The sequence below is a fragment of the Rhopalosiphum padi genome, chromosome 3 (assembly GCF_020882245.1).
Source record: "Rhopalosiphum padi isolate XX-2018 chromosome 3, ASM2088224v1, whole genome shotgun sequence".
Taxonomy (NCBI): domain Eukaryota; kingdom Metazoa; phylum Arthropoda; class Insecta; order Hemiptera; family Aphididae; genus Rhopalosiphum; species Rhopalosiphum padi.
The window spans coordinates 70,654,815-70,674,456 of NC_083599.1; the positions used below are offsets into that span (position 1 = coordinate 70,654,815).

Consider the following 19,642-nt stretch of genomic DNA (forward strand, 5'->3'; position numbering starts at 1 on the left):
ATATGTATATATATATAATAACCACACGTGACAGCCGCGTGCAGCAGCAGCCATTAACGCGATATTATTAGCGGACAGAGAAATTTCCGGGAAAAAAAAATACCGCGAGTGAGAGAAAGATCGCGACGACCGCCGCCGACTATAGATGGTGGGAATTTCGACGGCGGTGGTCACAATATCATAAGATAATATATATATAATAATAACATTATATTATGATATCCGTTTTCGCGCGTACATCCGTTGTCGTGTGGCGCGGATGATGACGATGACGGCGATAATAATAATATTACTACACATTTCTCTCGTATAACATTAGGTAGGTATATACGCGCGATAACCACCGCCGCCGCCGCCACCACACCGCGGAGGAGGAATCTCGATCGCCGCCGCGGTCGCTTTCTTCGTCCCGACACCGCCGACATTCGGTAGTATACGACCGTAACGCGGAGTAACCGGCCGCACCAGCAGCACCGAAGACACACACACACACACACTTAGTACATATTATCGCGCGATGACCGGCGCCGCCGCCTCTCGATTTTTCACGGTCCAATAACATACGCGCGTCACATCGGTCGGTCTTGTCACAAGTCGCCCGCACAGCGGTCGTCACTATATTTTCGCAGTCGCTCTGCAGACCACCCGACGTCACTGCCGATCCTCTCCACATTATCATATTTTTCTGCGAGCCGACGTTTATCGTTTATCGTTCTCGTCGCCGCAACACGACGTACGTGTCGCATCAGCTCTAACCTGACGAGAACAAGATCAATAAACGCGCGCAGTCCCGCGATGGCCATCGCCGCAGCCGCAGGACCGCGGTGCCGGCGGCCGCGGATGACGAACAGGACGACGCGGGCGATGGCGACCGTCGTCGCGCTGGCGGCCGTCGTCTGCGCCGCCGTTACAGGCGCGTCGGCCATAACGACGAAACCGTCTCCGACGGCCATCATCAAGACCACTTTGCAGATATCGCCGACTGTGGACGACAAGACCGCCGCGAAGTCGGGAGACCGCCAACAACCGCACCAGCCGTCATTTGCCGCGCGCTATTGGGTAAGTGATAACGCGTCGCTCACAATTTTGTAAATAGTACTACATATTATACGCGTATTTATACGAGTCTGCGCCGACGGCGGCGAATACGAGCAAGAATCGCATTCGTACATTCAAACGGAAATGTTTTGTGAATTTTTCGATTTGTTGGCCGCCCAGATTTCAGAAATCGTTAACAATAATTTAGTGTGCAAATCAAAAATAGATTGTAAAAAAAAAAAAGTCTGCGTCATATTAATTTTTTCGAAATTACAAATCATTCTGATCGTTGATATCGCAACTACAATATAAGTAGATAAACCCTTTCAATCGTATATGGTATTGGTATAATATGATTTATTGTCATATGTGCGTGCACCGGCAGAAAAAATTCGAATTCAATGATGTTATTTTTGATAAATAAATCATAGGCAAAACGCTTTAAAAGTCACACGTCTACTACCTACACGACGTATTCCGTCCATTCGTAGTCGCATATTATAATAATATACAGGTCATAAAATTAAAACACGTACGACGTACTTACGACTGCGTTGTATCAATTAATACTGTACATATAGCATTGGATCACTGAACTTCCTTTCTTCCCTCGTATACTACTATATCTGTGCGTATTTATAATAAGTATAATAAAATATGTAGGACGAACCGTGTTATTATTCGAATTTGTCGAATTTTCTTTGTTGCGATGTCGTTGCGGATCGTGTGATCCAACACAATTACATCGTCGACATTTGCAACGTCACGAAATATTCGCAATGGGTAACGCTCTTAAATGCAAACGCGACAGCAACAGCACGCACACCACGGCTGATGATGATGACAAGTATGAGAAAAATTGCGTATGACGACTACATTGGTGATGAATAGTATTTATTTGATGAGAACGTGAATATTCACGAACGTTAGGAGTCTTATTTCCATTATCAACAATATACGTGTCATCGGAAAATCGTCAGCCGTCGTTGATCGTTGTGAAAACGTCAAATGCATTTAAGGAAGGGTAGATGGTATTAATAATAAATAATAACTTTAACAATAATAATTGCACAACAATCATCAGAGAGACCTTGGCAGTGGCCTTTCGTAGTTTCGTCAGCGAAAGAAGAGAAAGATCACAACTATAACTCGTTTCGGGTGAAAGACGTAATATTATGTGTTGTCATTAAAACAAACATTTATTTTTTAGCAGTATGTCCACTATAATGTGTGCATTCGAATAGTGAAAGATACTTTTCGATATTTTTCGTCAACTTTTTCCGATTTCCACAGGCCCCCGCGGTTAGAGATTCGCACGTTTCACAGATATTAATAAAAACCTACTTCGTAAAATATCATGCTATAAAACCATAAGTATAGTAAAACTGACCGCCATATACCAACAAAGCAATGTTTAAATTTTAAACGTAGTGTAGATAGTTATTATGATAACGAAGTTTTGTATTCCATACATTATATGTTATTTATTGGTGTATATAATAATTATATATATAATAACAAAAAAAAACTTTTTAAAGAAATCCACGTTTTCGACGTTACTATATCGAATTTTCTACGGTTTTGTTCGCAAAGTTTCCAAAACTTTCCAGTTACTGTTTCAGCTATGCATTTATCCTATTTTCAGACTTCGAATAGATTATTTCAATCTACCAGTTTTTCAGTGTAATATTTTAATAATTTCACGTAATATATTGTGTTTATATTTTTTTTTCTAAAGAAAAGGCGAGACGAACTAAGCGAGTTAGTATAATAATATATACATCTCATGTCATAAAACGCGTGGAATATTAATATAAAATCATATGGTGTGATGGTTTCGTGTGAATTACCTATCTTAAAAATATATTTGTGTAAGTCTGCTAGCTATCTAAACTTGCATATTATTTTGTTATCGGTAAGTAAAATAACTCAAATTATAATATATTATCAGTGAGAAAGCAAATTTTCCATTTGAATTTCAAACAGTTCCATATTGATCATACAAGTAGCGACGACGACGACGTACGGCTGACATAGTCGGACGGGATGGCGGTCCACGGTAGGGCGGGGGCAGGCGAAACGTCGCGGGTGAGAGTTATAATGACACCGTCATGTGTGCGCGTGCGAGCGTGCAGAGCGATGAATGCGATATCGCGACGCGTATCGACTGACTGCGGCCTCCGCCACCGCCGATATTATATGATTTTGGTAAATTTTCCGGATGCGCGGCCCGGTGGTGATCACGGGCTATCGACGATTTCCGGTATCGAGCTCCAACCGCGACCACGATTCGTACCGTGTAATATAATGGTCGTCGATATATTATAATAATTTACCCGCAGATATCGCGCGGTATACCATTATAATATTATGATATTATTGCCGCGTTGCGCATCGCTCTGCTCGCATGGTCGCTTGCGGCTGATGCGCTGATGTCAATAATCGCTCTCACTCGCCGCGTGTTATGATCATTGTTATTACACTTACACGTATACGCGCTCTACTCTCACTAAACGCCTATATGTGCACGCTATAATGCGGAAACATAATGACGTATATAGCGACAGTGTCTTTCTCCCGTTCTTCACGCGGCGGCGGCGTCGTTTCGCGATTGCGATGCACGCGGACACTGTAGTTTTATTTTTTTATTTTCAGTTCGGCCGACCCGCGTGAAAAGTAAAAAGGAAAATTTTAATTTATGAATTATGTTTTTTTTCCGATGCACACTTACGGCGAAAAATCGCAGATAAAAAAAAACCTATGTGTTTATAATAATATATATTTAGGTGTAAACAATATTTTCGTACGGTCGAGAAATCTATAATTAAACACTGTTCTTCAAAAACAATTGTTCGTCGTCATACGATCGGCAATATAATTTCATTCCATCATTCCGCAGTCACACTCGGAAGTGCATTTTAATAGACATTTTACAATTTGTAATAACAGCAATTTGACAGGCAACAACTATAGGTACTGCGGCGTTTTAGTCGCCATCACGAATCAACCTATTTCCGATGACCGTCAGGTGGGTAGTAATAGTATTGGTAGTAATGAAAAATTATCATTGTTTTGGGTCAACAGATATATAAAATTGGCGAACAGTTTTAATATGGTGTTATTAAATGATTTCGATGTCGTTTGTCCAACTTCCAATCGCCGCGTATATTATTTTTTTTCTCCGAAAATTTGTGACAGTCGAATCATTACGAAAAACCACTAGAATTCGGTGTAGGGACGGATTCAACACACTTTATGGACTTCTCTGTTTTAAAAATCGAAACAGATGGCTCGTAACCGCTTAAATATATATAAAGCAAATATATAATTATAATATATATTGTATTAGAATATAATATTATACTACATTTTAATTTATTATTACACAATTATTATTATAACCAGATACGGCTCACTATGGTAATTATTCAGTATTCGCTGGTTTATTTTTTAAATAGAATCATTAAAGCGTGATTAAAACTAATAACTAATTAAAAAGTTCCAACAACAGTTAAAACAATAGTACAATAATGTACCTATATGAGGCTGTGTGCATCAACACGACTTTAATTTAAGACTTTATACACGATTGTGTTCCATGAAATATATATATGGATGTTGTCCTTTTAAAAATGTTCTAATACACTACTTCAAAATATTGTTATATGACAAAATAAACATTTGTATTCTTCCAATATGTATAATACAAAGACATTACATTTTCAAAACCTTTAACCTATAAGCTATAATATAATAACCGGGTAATTAATATAAAGTATGTGTATATGTGTATAATACAGTTTAAGCAATAAGCGGGGTCCGCTGTAATATATTCAACAAATCGAATAATTTACTTTTGTAGTCCTGAAACTTTAAAAATAAGAAGGCAAATTATAAAAAGGACCGACGCCTATATTTTGTGGGGCGCAATAGTGTCGTATCACTTTCCCTAATTCGCACGTAGTTGATGCGCCCACATTTTTAGTCAACGTTGCGCTTATGGTGTTCTGCGATCCTTAACCGACACACTAAATAATATCCTACTATTGTTATTAGTATAATATTATAATTCATGGGCGGTGGTCTCGGTCTTAACGTTGGCCCAGATGATGTGATTAAAAACAATATGCGCTCGGACGAAACGCCCTCATCTCTTTGTAACGATGATTAGCCGTCATCGTATCGAATGGACCGGTAATTTACTTATAATAGCGATATGATAGTGTATAGTGTACACGACCGCGGTCGACGGTTTACGATGACGACGGCGATAACGATGACATCCGAGTAATTAGCGATCGCACGCCGTGTTAAAAATATGACGGCTGTCTTGTCTGTCGTCGTCGTCGACGGCGGCGATAATTTGCCCGAAATGATTAATAATCACTGGCGCACGGCCGCGCCGTAATTAAAATCGGACGTGAGCGTGGGCACGCGCCCGCCACGAGCCATAACTACGACAACAAACAATAATATTATGACAATATCATATTACGTTTACATTACGGTGAAGTTAAGACGGTTTTTAAGCCGCGGGATAATTATCGTTTTTTTTTTATTGCGATGAATAAAATAGGTAGGTACTCAAACTAGAGAGCATCAAGATATAGATATATATATATGTAAGATATATCAAGGCTTTCTAACTCAAACTACCTATCGGTATAAGAAAGCGAGTACATCCTTAAGATTTAAAACCGTTTAAACGTTACCGTAATTATATATCTTATATTAAACGGACATTACACAAAGAAAATACTCAACAAACGATTTCCAATAGTTCTTACTGCAGACGTTATTATGACGAGTTTAATTGAAGTTTTTTTTTTGTAATCGGAAGACGTCTTCGGTATTAGCGATATTGTTATTGTATAAATATGACGTACAAATGTACAACAATAATATGATATATTGTATCATAATATTATATTCGACTCTAACCATTATCCGGACGTCGCATCAGACGTTTTTGTCATTTTACTTGAAGTTTGGACACGCCGTTTGTTAGAGTGACTATTCATTAGGCTACAAATCTACAATGGATCTTTTACTTAAGTTTTTGGCGAGTCAGACTGATTTCGTGAAAAATTCCCCAATTTTCATTATGTTCAACGATTTTCATAGAAAATAGGTAATCATTATCCCTACTTACTGAAGCAACACAAATATTTATTTTGTTAATAACGATCGCACTTACAATTTATTATACTGTTTTAAAACCGAATATTATTAATTCATAGGAATAATAATAAAATATAATTTCCGTGTGTTTTTATTATTCATGTGAGAAAATACATACAAAACACACATTAATCGAAAATAGATAATGTTATTATATGGTGTTGGATGCTGCTGCAGATATAACTTATTAATTGATGTATAATAATATATCTACAAATTGGTTATTATACATATTATATATTGTACATAATAATATTATAGGTATGTATTTAGAGAGTACAGACCATTACAATGAGACGTATTCATTCTCATTTTGATATGTCTTGTATTATAATATTTTATAAAGGTACCTATACCAACAAGTGGTAGATGATAACCTCTCTCCACCCCCTTACCCGTTTACTACACTTGTATCATTATTGCACGTTTGCGATGTAGATGGATAGTCTATATACGACGGACGATGTGGCACACGTATAACTGCGCAGTAATGGTACATTATATTTGTGTGTATGTGTGTGTGTGTGTGAGTGTGTGTGTGTGTGTGTGTGTACGCGGAATGTCAATTGTATTTTAAACTATTGTTATTTTATAAATATATATAAACATAAATAGCATGCGTGTACAATTTATGTACATACAAAAAATTAATATATATATATATTATATACGTATGCGACGGATCGAACTCATTATTAGGTACCCAGGTATGAAAAGTAAAATGCAGTGGCGTAATAATAAAACACACACATATCAAAAATATTTTACAGATGATTTTTAGTTGACAGTCTTTAATATTGTCGATACGAAATCGGTCGTAACGGTGACGACGGGAATTTTTTTCTGTGAAGTATACATACGATATTTACTTACAACTGCTGCTTGCGCGTGTAAGATGTCAAGGAAACGATCATTAAACGGGGTGGCAGTGGTGGTGGTGGTGATGGTGAACGTGTCATCATAATGTACTGTAGTCTATAGCACATGATGTTTAGTTGAAAAACCGAAAAAAATTACGTCTAGGTATATCGGATACGTGATATAGGTGTGTGCATTCGTTGGACCTATACGTAATACAGTCTGGCGTGAGATAAATTCGACGGAAACCAAAAAAAAAAGAAAAAAAAAAGAGGACCTCCGTCGGTGAGAAAAAGCTACTCTCTCTTCATTGTCGTGCCGTATTATCATCACGGTGTAGTAGGAGTGGTCGTGTTTACTTCAGTAGTAGTATTATAAGAGTAACAGTATTAGGAGTAGTAATAATTGTCATCCGGCGGCGGATAAAGATCGCACCGTTGTGTCGGTTCGTCGTCGTATATAACGCTGTATTATTATTTATTAAGACGATGGTCCCACGGTCGTCGCACGAGAAATTTCCCTTTCACACACATTTTTAATTTAATGTATAAATATATATATTTATATATGTACTTAGTTTTTTTATAGGCAAATGAAAAAAATCTTATAATAATACGTGCGTGTAATTCGCGTGGGTGTGTAAAAAAGAAAAAGTGATGATACTCTTTTCCAAAACGACTGCACGCACGCATCCCACTTTTGTAAGAATATAATTTATTCGAGACGTATAATGTTTACGACGCACACGGCACACGGCGTAGCACAACAAAATTACTTCCACGTGTGTGATGTTTACGAGTATCGAATACCTATCTATATACCTATATACTTACCTGCATAGAAGTTAAAAACTTCTAAACAATTAACTAAAAATATTAGAAAATCTATGAACTATTAAATTTAAAGATACGTTTAGAATAGATGTTAGACAACAATAAGCACTTGTAGTATATAATATAATAGTTATTGTTTGTTTAATAATTATACTTATAATTTGTTCCTAACAATCAAACGAAAAATTAATAAATTATTAATAAGCATAGATATTAACAAGATGCGGCACGTCTATTATGGTGTTAGTAAAATATTGTGTATTGCAGGAGAAAACCATTCATCGGGTTTTAATACATATTTTATTGATATCACTAACAAATTTTCGGAATAATTAAAATAATATTGCACACAAAAATTTTTTTTTATGATGATGTTGATCGAGAGCTCCACTTACTACGTTTATATGCAGCAGTTAATGTGCATTGTGTTAGTCCGAGAGTTAGGTGCATATAAACGCATTTTTAATTCGCATTAAGCTGATGCACATTTATTATTTAATTCGATTCGTCAAATCGAATTAACTTTTATTCCGGGATTAAGAAATGCATGTAAACACTTCAATGCGAATTAATATTTTAGCGGGAATTTAAAAATGTCAAATTATAATTATTTTGGTCATGGAATCCAAAGTATAAAGCATGGACTAAAAAACATTCGCATTAACTTATAATTTTATTCAACATCTAATCTTGACATTTTAGGTGCATATAAACCCGTTTTCTAATGCGAATTCGGAATTAATTTAATGCGCATTGAGTTAATTCGCATTAACTGCTGCATATAAACGCAGTAGTTGATGATATTTTACGGAGAGCTTTCAGAATATAAGATGTAAGGCATATATAATAATAAAATTGTACTATATAATATCAACATACATCAAATAATAAATAAAATAATATCAAATTACATTATATCAATACGTATAATGTATATTACATATTAAATTATTAATTAATTAACTGTAAATATTATAAAACAAGGGGGGAGATAAACCATATAAATTAATACTAATACAACAATATAAGTAATAGACAATAGTAATTTTTAAATCCAAGTAATTAGAACTTCATAATAAATAATAATATGTCTGACCTGGACACAGGAACAATGTGCACTCCCAGAATGCGACGACGGCGACTGGACGACGCAAGTCACACGCAACTCGCGAATTCAACACATTTTAATGAGATAATGGAAATAATAACAATAATGTGCGTAAAAGCAATATATAACAAAATCGGTTTTTTTATGTCACGCGGGCACAACGTCGGTTGGACGTCGGATATCACGCACATTCGCGACGCGCATTCGCGGATGCGACAAATTTAATGATACAATGAAATTAATAATAGTAAAATGCGTAAAGAAATCTCGCGAATACAACAAACTGTGTAAGGTATAATGAAATTAATAATAGCAAATGCCTAAAAGTAATATGTGAAAAATAAGATTTTGGCACACGGCGGCTGGACTACGAAAACACGCACACTCGCGGACGCGACAATTTTCATAAAATATGAAATTAATAATTTTATTGTAAAATGCGTAAACGCAATACGTAATGAAAAAAAAAAAGTGTTTTGTTTTAATGTAACGACTAACGGGCACAACGGTGGCTGGACGATGACATTATTTTTCAATGTTTTTTATTTTTCTAAGAAAGCTTTGAAAGAACTTTTTTGTTTACCGGCATGGCGGCATCTGTTTGATACAGACACTGCAGCGCGCAGTGTTGCCAATGCTTGCGGTACAAACGGATACGCAGTGGAAAGAAATATAAGTAATAAGTTGATTGAGCGAAGTGTATCCAACAGATGACAATTTGATTTTTCTAAAACCTTATACTATGTATAAAGGTCTATGGATTTTTCAACCAAGGCTATAGCCTTATTTTATATTTTCCGCTTGCAACTGCTTTTCTTTACGATCCTATCATAATACATAATACTATTAAGAAATAGTCAATAATATGGTATTTTAAGTGAGATACTGAGATACCGTCTGTAATGAAAATGTAAGATCGGCCATATCTTACAAACGAAGGCAATAACGAGATAGGACCTCTTGTAAGTTTTATTTTGTATTGAGTTAACCTATCATAGTCTATTCTAAGACCATTTCAGCATTATTTTTATTAAAATATGGAATTTAGTATGATTTATTATTTTGTAAAACAATTTAAATTTTAAATTGGTTGTGATGTTATACTTATTCCGGATAATATATTCATAAAAATAGGGTTAGTTTGTTCGTATTAAAATCTTATTTAAATTGACACTTTGGTGAACATTTTTATTTCAATACAATATTTTAAATTCTACAGATAGTGCACTTAAACTGATATAATTTATATTTGTGCCTGACATCACCTTTGACTTTTAAATAGAAAATTGGTATTTTAGTAAGTCAAAAGTAAAAATATCTGTGTGGTTTTTTTAATAAACGAGAAAAACAAAAACAAATTAAGGAAAAACGAGAATTTTTATGTTACACAATTAAAATAATAAAATATAAATTGATTTTGTTATTTTGCGACTATTATTCAAAAATTAAAAACCGTATACACCTAAAATTACTAAAAATAATTATAATATTTTAAATCTTATTAAATTATTTATAAACGTTTGAAACTCTCAACTATTTACGTTTTTTTTTTTTCTATAAACGCATATTATAATATTAATGCTCTGTTAAAAAGCTAGAAATCGAATACATAACTCCTCAAAAATTTTTTTTCCGTTATTAAATAATATTGATAATAGGTACCTAAACAATTTTCGTTTACATTTTAATTTTGATTATTTACGAAAAGGGATATTTTTAAAAATAACCATTTAATTAACGTATTATTTGTATATTATTGGGACTTGTAACTTTTTAGTTTTTACTATTACGTATAGTTATTTTATAACTAATTATAAACAATTATATTTTCAAAATATTTAGATTAATTTTAAGTGGTAACTTTTAAGTAAAATTTACTTTAACTCATCGCATATGACGAATAGTTTAATATTAAATATGTATTAAATATCCTTAAAATTATAGGCTGACAGACCACCTCAGAATCGTTTTTCATACACAACAATTAATCTTTGAGTTCAAATTTAACACGTCTTGTAATACACTGTAGTACCTACTTGAAGGAATACATGAAATTCGTAATCTGCTATAAGTACCACAGTGCAGATTCTCAGATTTTTTGAAGAATTTAGAATTTTAACAATGTGTTAAAACTTAACGTTATACAATTGTAATCTTTAGCAATGATCTACACATTTTTCACGTGAACACAACTCACAAGACCAAATATATAAATTTATATTCATACGTATGTTTATGTATAATACATTCTTTTTATATACTTATATCTAATATGTCATAGAATGACATTTAAATCAAAACATTTATTTTAAAAAAAATGAATAAAGTAAATTGAGCTCAGAAATATTTCCTGAATGCGATGATCTATCAATTGATCAATAAATATTATTATATAATGTATTTTTGTTTATATAGCAATTTATACGCTTTCAAATAAGTAGATGGACTGGCATGAATGAATTTTACATTGTGTAGAAGTCAACAGTGTGTAACAATAAACATTTTTAAGGGGTTTTATATAGGCATTACATTTTGATGCTTTATTATATAATACGAATAAAATAATGGTTCATTACAGTTATGCGATCTATTTCTATTTAATATTTGCTAGTTTTGATTGCTACATACTAGTATAATCAAACAATTTGTTCTAACACATTTTCACTCTACGCCGTATGGTAATATTCTATATATATATAGGTACTAGCGCAGTTAGTGTAATAATTAACATTTCTGAAATATTATTAATCTATTACTAACTATAAAAAGTACTTGATAAAAAAGTTTCGAACCAGCCTGTTGTCATGATAAAAAGACCTATTTCATTTTCACGTACTAATCGATACTATTATACTAATCGTACTGGTTGATCGATCAAATAACACGTATTGATTTAAAAATAGTTTTAGATTATGTATTAGTCTTCTTTTTATTAGATCCTATTAATGACTTTTAAAACAATTTAGATATCAATTTATCAAATTTGACTTTAGAAATACATTTTTGAATATATTACAGTGAGTTACGTTATTTAGACTAAATAATTTAATATAATTCAAATTTTTATTTTGTGTATAATACTCGACATTTGCTTACTTTATTAAACATAATATTAAAGACATCTAAATATTTTAAAGTAAGCAACAAATCAATAAGATGAAAATTAAAAGTTTTAATTGAACATTATAATTATTTTTGTTGTTTTGATATTTTTAAAATTATTTTTCTTTTGAAACTATTTATTTTTAGTCATGATAACAATAAATATACAAATTTTTTTGATAATCATAGTAATTTGAGCTGTTGTTTTTAATAATGTAACATAGTTACAATTGATATTTAAAAAAAAAAAATTAATATGTTGGTCTTATTCTTATAGAAATTATTTTTTACATAATTTTCTTTTATTTAATACAATCATAATATTATTGTGTGTATGAAGTATGAACTAACATTATCTAGTGTCAAAATTAACCATCAACACTAATTATCGTAGGAGCTTACATTATTTGTATGTAGAAGATTGCCTTATTTTGATGAAGTCTACTTTTTCTATAAATACGATTTATTTTATTGATTTATATACATTTTTTTTATCAAGATACATATTTATCACATTACATTTTGTAACAATATAAAATAATATATTAGGCAGCGATATTGAATAGTAATTTAGAAGTTACAGGATGCATCAATACAGCAATCATGAATAATATTCTAAACACAAATAAATTATTGTTATTAAGAGATAATGATTAAACATTAAACGTGTGGTCTTTTTATTTAAAAAATAAAAATAAACATTAACTACATAATAATAATGTATTATAAAAATATGAATTAATCTTATCGTAAATGTTGAGAAAATATTATACTTGAAATCTTTAGTATATGTTTATATTATAGTAGTAGACACCAGAGACTAGACAGTACTTAGTGTTACGTATGGTTGTACTCGTGTGTAATATCGGTTAAATATTATCTGATTATCAATGCTATAAATGTAATGTGTGTGACGTGTGTAGTGATTTTATTCTTAGTCTATTAAGTCAATGCATTATGTATAAATATATATATAATAACAAAGAGATTACCGCTAAATGTAATGTAATATAAATTATAAACCAATAGTTTATAAAATATTTAATTATTTTTTCATAATAAATTAATCGTGAAAAGTTTTTTTTAAATTCTTTATTCTTATTATAAGTATGTGGCGTATGTGTTCTATAGTTCGCCATCTGAAACAAATAAAAGCCAATCTTCGTATTCTCATTGTACACGGGAATTAGTTATTACTTATTTGTACCAAAATAAGTATATATTACTGATGAGCATTATTGAATATTAATCGATACCTAGTTGAAGTTATAAACTATTTGAACTATTCGAATATAAACAATATCATCTTGTAAAGGAAATTTATATAGCTAATAACTTGATAATTAGACTCGACCGACTTGAAAGTCAAAAATAGTTTCTCGGAATGCTTAACTACCCGCCACTTATGTGGTAATCATATCGAAATTTAACATCCAATTATCTGTCGTAATTGAGTTACATCGCGTTATAACACAGTATTATTATATTTGCGTATAAAATATAATGTATTATATATTATATTATGTATTTATGTATATCAATTTATTGTGTCGATCAAATTACTAACCTAACCTTCAATCTTTCCGTTTTCTTTCTAGTATACTTTTTAAGTCAATTGACGTACCGTATAACAGTGTAAATACTTAATATTATAGGTAAGTGAAATAATCACTCAGAATCTATAAACGGAATACTTTGTCATTATGTGTTTTGAGCTTCTTATATCTCAATATATTATACTCAACTATCGAAACGTGTACAATTATTCTTTCTATAGTATGTCTATATTATCTATCTTATAATAATCGATTTTAATTTTGGTGCAAATTACACACATGGTGTAAATATTTAGGATAAAAATTGATGCGAATTGACTACACCTTTATCGTGGTATTAGTAAAATAATTACCGTCACTGCGGTGTTAAACGTTAATACGAATATTATTGTGTTTATTATTATTTTTGTTTAATTTGTCTATTTTGTTTTTAAAGCAGCAACGTGAAATCGCCAACGGGCCGTCGTCTGTGCAAGTCGATGACGACGACTACTACGTACAGCAGCCGCCGCACAAGCTTTCGGCCGTCCAGCAGACTCACATACTGGACGATATCCGTCGGCACAACCAGCCACAGCAGTGGTGGACCGCATCGGGTGCATCATCGACAGCACCGTCATCCACACCGACCATCATACCGGCGGACGGCAGCGATGACAGTACCGAACAGCATCAGGACTCTACTGTCGACCAACTGCAGCAACTGTTGCAGATCAACGGTGTGGCCGATGACCACAACGCAGTCGCGGACAATCTGGACGACGACCGTCACAGCAAACAGAGGTCCATCGGTGGTGGGGGCGGCGCGAGTTGGCCACCGCAGCCGTACAACAACCACAACAGACAGCAGCAACCGTCCTTATCGCCTCCGCCCGCACCAGTGACGACCATTCCGCACGGCCATCAGTACAACCAGAACCACCAACAACACCAGCAATACTATTCTACAACGTCGGCCGGCCCCACAGTACAACAACACCACCAACACCACAATCACCATCATCCACAGCAGCAGCAAATATTCGTCACGACGCCTCCGCCGGCAGTGCAAGTTTCTACGACGTCCAATATTCCGCAGCGGCACGTCAGCCAGCAGTACATACCGCTGAGCACTAAGCCGCAGCAACCGCAACCGCAGTATTACCCGCAACCGCAACAACCGGCTCTGGTATCCGCGGCTGTCAATAACGGGGACGGCGAAAACGACGACCACAGAGGTGGCGGTGGGTTGGACGCAGACATCGAACAGCAGATCCGCCAGCAGTTGACGGCCGTCGTGGGTGCCGGTAACGGTGGAAATTACACGATACTCACTTCTCCCGGTGGAGGTGCTGACCATCATCGGTTGACACAGCACGTCGCCGGATCTGCGTCCAACGACCACTTGCAGTACGTGAAGATCGGCGGCGGTTCCGGATCGTCTCAGTCTCGAAATCGGTTACAGCAACAGATAGAGACGAGTACGATTTTCGCGGGCGCCGCGTCGCCGAACGTCGGCGGTGCCGTCAACGCGGCCGGAGGTGGCAGGAACACGATCGTCAAAACCGTCGTCGTCCGACAAAAACCGCAGCCCACGGCCGCTCCACAGACCGTCGCACCGCCGGCCGTCTCCGTTATGGGCGCGGCTCCAATGCAGCCCTGGACGGTTAGCGAACAGCAGCAACTCGAACAGCTGGCCCGGCAAGTGTTGCCGCCCGGCGTCGCACAGTACGAGATTATACGCGCCGGTGGCGTCGACGGCGGTTTGGCCGCCAAGGGTGGTGGTGACGCGACGGCCGCGGCGACGGTCGATAACGGCGCGGCGTTCCCGGCCGGTGGCATAGCGCAACAGGCCCTGCCGACCGGCGGCAAAAAGAAACCGGTGACGTTCGTCATCCTGGAGGAGCGGCCGGACGGCACCGTACGCGTGCGCGGCATCGAAAAAAAGCAACATGTAAGCGGCGTCCCGTCCGACGGCAGCGACGCACCGGCTGACGTGGTCGGTACATCTGCGGCAGCCGACGATGAACAGCTCCAGCAGCTGGTGGACAGGCTGAACCGGGGCGAACTCCGGCTGCCGTCGGTCGGCCCGCCATCTTCGTCGTCGTCCAAGACTAGCGCACCGGACAGCGCGGCGGTGGCCAGCACCACGGCCTCGACCCCGCTCCCAGCATACGTCCCCTCGTTCCCGTCCACCGTACTGCCACAGTCGACGTTGCAGCCGACCGGCGGTAACGGCATCAGCGCCAATAATAAGCGCCGCGAACCGCCGCCGCCTTCGTATTTTCCCACGGTTGCTCCCCAAACAACTACTACCGCACTACATCAGCACCAATACCAAAACTTTTTCCTTCCCACCGCCGTACCGACCGAATCTGTAGCCGTCGAAACGACCGTCGGACAGCAACAGCAGAAGCAACATAACAAGTACCACCAACACCACCATCAACAACAACAACAACAACAACAACGACAACAACAGCAACAGCAACAGTTTTACACACCGCCGACAGTTACCACGTCGACGTCTTACACGTCACCGCCGGTAAATTCGACTTTGCCATACTTCAACAAAAACAACAACAAGGCCGGGAAAGAAGGCATGTTCAGTGGTGCTCTCCGTCGCCGTGGATATTACGCTATGGCCAAATACATGCGACAAGCCGGTGTGGATGCTGTGCTCGAAGAGACAGGTTAATATAATATATTTAACCTACTCCATATAAGTTCTCAAACTTACTTTGTACTCATGTACCTAAGAAAAAAATACATTATTTTTTTACTCCTTTACAATATTTCAGGTATTTGACACCTGAATATTTTTAATTTTCATAGTTACCAGTACATCTAAAAAAAGTTTCTTTACGCCAAGCTCAATACTTACTTGAATGTATAGTTATATAATTACCCCTCACCTGTTATTCTCACATCTACAATCTACTATAGTCGTAACAAACTATTATAATTTTTTTTTTACCAAATAGGTCCGTTTACTGTGTTTGTACCAACGGACAAGGCGTTCAGAGCACTATTAGTGCAGTTGGGTGGTCCAGATCGTGCCGAAGACAAGTTCCGCGAAAACCCACGTTTGCTGATAGGGGTAATTATATTTATTATACTTGTCTTATTAATAACTATTATAGGTAACTTTGTTATCACTCATCCATCACACTGTATTAGTAATGTAACAATATAATTATTAATATTATATAAATAATTTAATTTTTTTTTCTCAAAAGCTTTTATTGCACCATGTTGTGCCCGGAGCATTCAAAGTGTCTGACTTGATGGCAGGAGACGAAATGACCGGCGTTAGTTTGGCAGGCACACAGCTCCGTGCAAATTTGTACGCCCGACAACTATACGACAACCGATGGAATGATATCGAAGTAATTATACATTATAAATGTATAAATAATATTAATACAGGGGGTTTCAAATTGTCAATTTCAAAGAAGCTCAATATAGATAATATGAAGGGTACACGTATACGAGCCATAACTTTCGCACGTAGGTACATGGAATAAAGTGCCAAGATCAGTATGAGAACATATTGTTTTAGATAAAAGTATGTAATTTTTTTTTATATCCCATGAAGGTTGATCAACGAATTATAATTTAAATAATTAAGAAAAAAGTAGATAGAACTTAAAAAAAAATAAAACTTATAAAATAACTTAAAATAACTACTATTATTACTTATTTGTAAAATAACTTTACATTTAGATTTAAATCTATTTTTAAAATTGTTATCAGACAATATTATAATTTCTTGTTACAGTAGACAAAAATAGGTAGGTATATTTCTGAATTTCTGATGTAAATTAATCGACACAAAGAGTGAAAGAGCTGCCTTAATTGAACAATTATATTAGTAACAATTTTATTATTCCATTATATTATAGATACTTTTCATAAAATGGGACCCTAAAACTTTATTTTAATTCGATATAACTGCAATATATTTATTAGAGTTAGTATCCTAACCGTTATATTTTAACTATTGTCTTTCAGGTGCTTACCATCAATGGTGCCCGAGTGTTAGACGACGTTAATCCGACGGCGACTGCAGCGGCTAACGATGGTTCTACTTCCGATGACGGGAGCAGTGGGCCCACTCAACAGCGTAGGGACATGATATTGTCGTCAAATGGAGGCACAGGAGGAGGCAATCAACAACAGATCATGGCTATAGGACATGCAGTTGACCGCGTATTGTTCCCATTGCCGGTTGGCGACGTACTCGCCACCATGAGAGCCGACCGGCAGCGGCGGTACAACGTCTTCTTGCGAGCCGTGGATGAGCACTGTTCGCCTAACGTCCGATCGCTACTAACTGGTAATGTATTTTTAATATGACTGCTGTAAAATGTATTTTGGTACATACAGATTATTGACGAGAACACATTTATAATGCAGTACCTACATCTCTGGAAAGTACATTTTAACAGTACCTCTACCGATATTATAATATACCAACCTATTATATTTTTTTCTAAGTTTTGACTACAATATGCAATACAGGTTCAAGAACTGTGACAGTGTTTGCGCCTGTAGATGAAGCGTTCCGCATACGCCGTGGTTCTGGAAATTATAGCAGCAGCAGCAGCAGCAGTAGTGGTTCAATAATCGATTGGATGCTTAACGATGACACCAGCAGTAGGTTCAAAAAACGAAATCGTCGGCGGTTAGCTGATCGGTTTGTGCTCAGCCACGTGGTGTTGGCAGGACCAGGTGACCCTCCCATGTACACGGCCGGATTGAGATTTTACCAGGTCAGGGACACTGCCTATCGGCTTCCAGAAGGCGGCGATTCTACAACAGCAACAGAGGACGACGACGAAGGTGCAGCTGAAGAATTCAACGGTGGCGGAGATGATGGAAATTTAACATTTTCACCTAATGATGGTGAAAAATCTCGTTTCTATCAGTTGACAGTGTACAAAGACTCAGGTGAGTTTAATTTTATTTTAAAAGTTTAAATGTTAAAACATGTCAATTAGATACAATTTTGAATGCCACTTCGAATATTGTACCGAGTAAAGAATTTAATGTTTAATTCGATTACTTAAATAATTTATAGTTTTATAAACAATATAAACATAATAATATAGAATCTATAATTTTATAATTATCTGATAAGTTTTATCATAATTTCCAAAAAATGTACCATACATTTTCAAATCTAAAATAAACTTGATATATTTTAAAAAATAACATTTAATTTATTATCCACATTCATTATTATTATATCAATTTTAGGCAGGATACGGCTGAACGGTGGTGCCGCTCAGGTGTTGGTTCGCAACGTCCCGGCTACCAACGGTGTACTACACGGATTGGATGCACCACTAGTCTGATGGATGACATCTCAAAAGATAGGATGGTGGACATGATGATTCATCGAAGACAACACCTGTACAGGACGCCTGCACACAATAACGGCATTGTCGAGTGACCGTTTTTATTTATTAATTATTATTATTTTTTATAATTTATGTTATACCTATTACTTATATTATATTGTATACTCTTTTTTTTTACATTTTCATTTATTTTGTATACACTATTGTAGTAGGTTTCCTACACACTATTATTGTAATGTTTTCCCAGCGTATTTCGTATTATAAACGTTTAAATAATATTTGATATTAACGTAATATACACGAATTCGCCTCATGACTAGTGTCCATAATATCATTATTTACTTCTGAGTGTAGAATTTTATATTTATCGAACGTATGTACTACTGCCTTACTAGCTCCACGCGTGCTTACAAAACGCTGATATACTATTATGTATACGTCATAATATTATTAATATTATATATTTTTACTAACTACCTACATTCATTATAAATTATAATGTATGGAGTAAAACAACAAAATTCTAGTATACTCAAAGATTGGAGAGGTTTCAATTAGGGTTGTTAGATTTCAAAATTCAAAATACGGGACTAAAAAGAATGTCTATTCCGAATGATGTCA

The 19,642-nt window shown here is 35.7% G+C and overlaps 1 protein-coding gene across 2 annotated transcripts; it reads left to right on the top strand.

Annotated features, from left to right (window-relative positions):
* Positions 1-400: 400 nt before the first annotated feature.
* On the top strand, positions 401-19,337 carry LOC132924447 (uncharacterized). Of its 2 annotated transcripts, none has more exons than XM_060988774.1 (7): positions 401-1,059; positions 14,116-16,348; positions 16,640-16,755; positions 16,895-17,044; positions 17,670-17,994; positions 18,180-18,608; positions 18,918-19,337. In XM_060988774.1, the coding sequence occupies exons 1-7, from the start codon at positions 796-798 to the stop codon at positions 19,013-19,015; spliced, it is 3,615 nt and encodes a 1,204-aa protein (XP_060844757.1). In that variant the 5' UTR covers positions 401-795; the 3' UTR covers positions 19,016-19,337. The 2 variants fall into 2 exon arrangements, with proteins under 2 accessions (XP_060844757.1, XP_060844756.1); XM_060988773.1 differs by having other exon boundaries at positions 402-1,059; positions 14,113-16,348.
* The last annotated feature ends 305 nt before the right edge of the window (positions 19,338-19,642 follow it).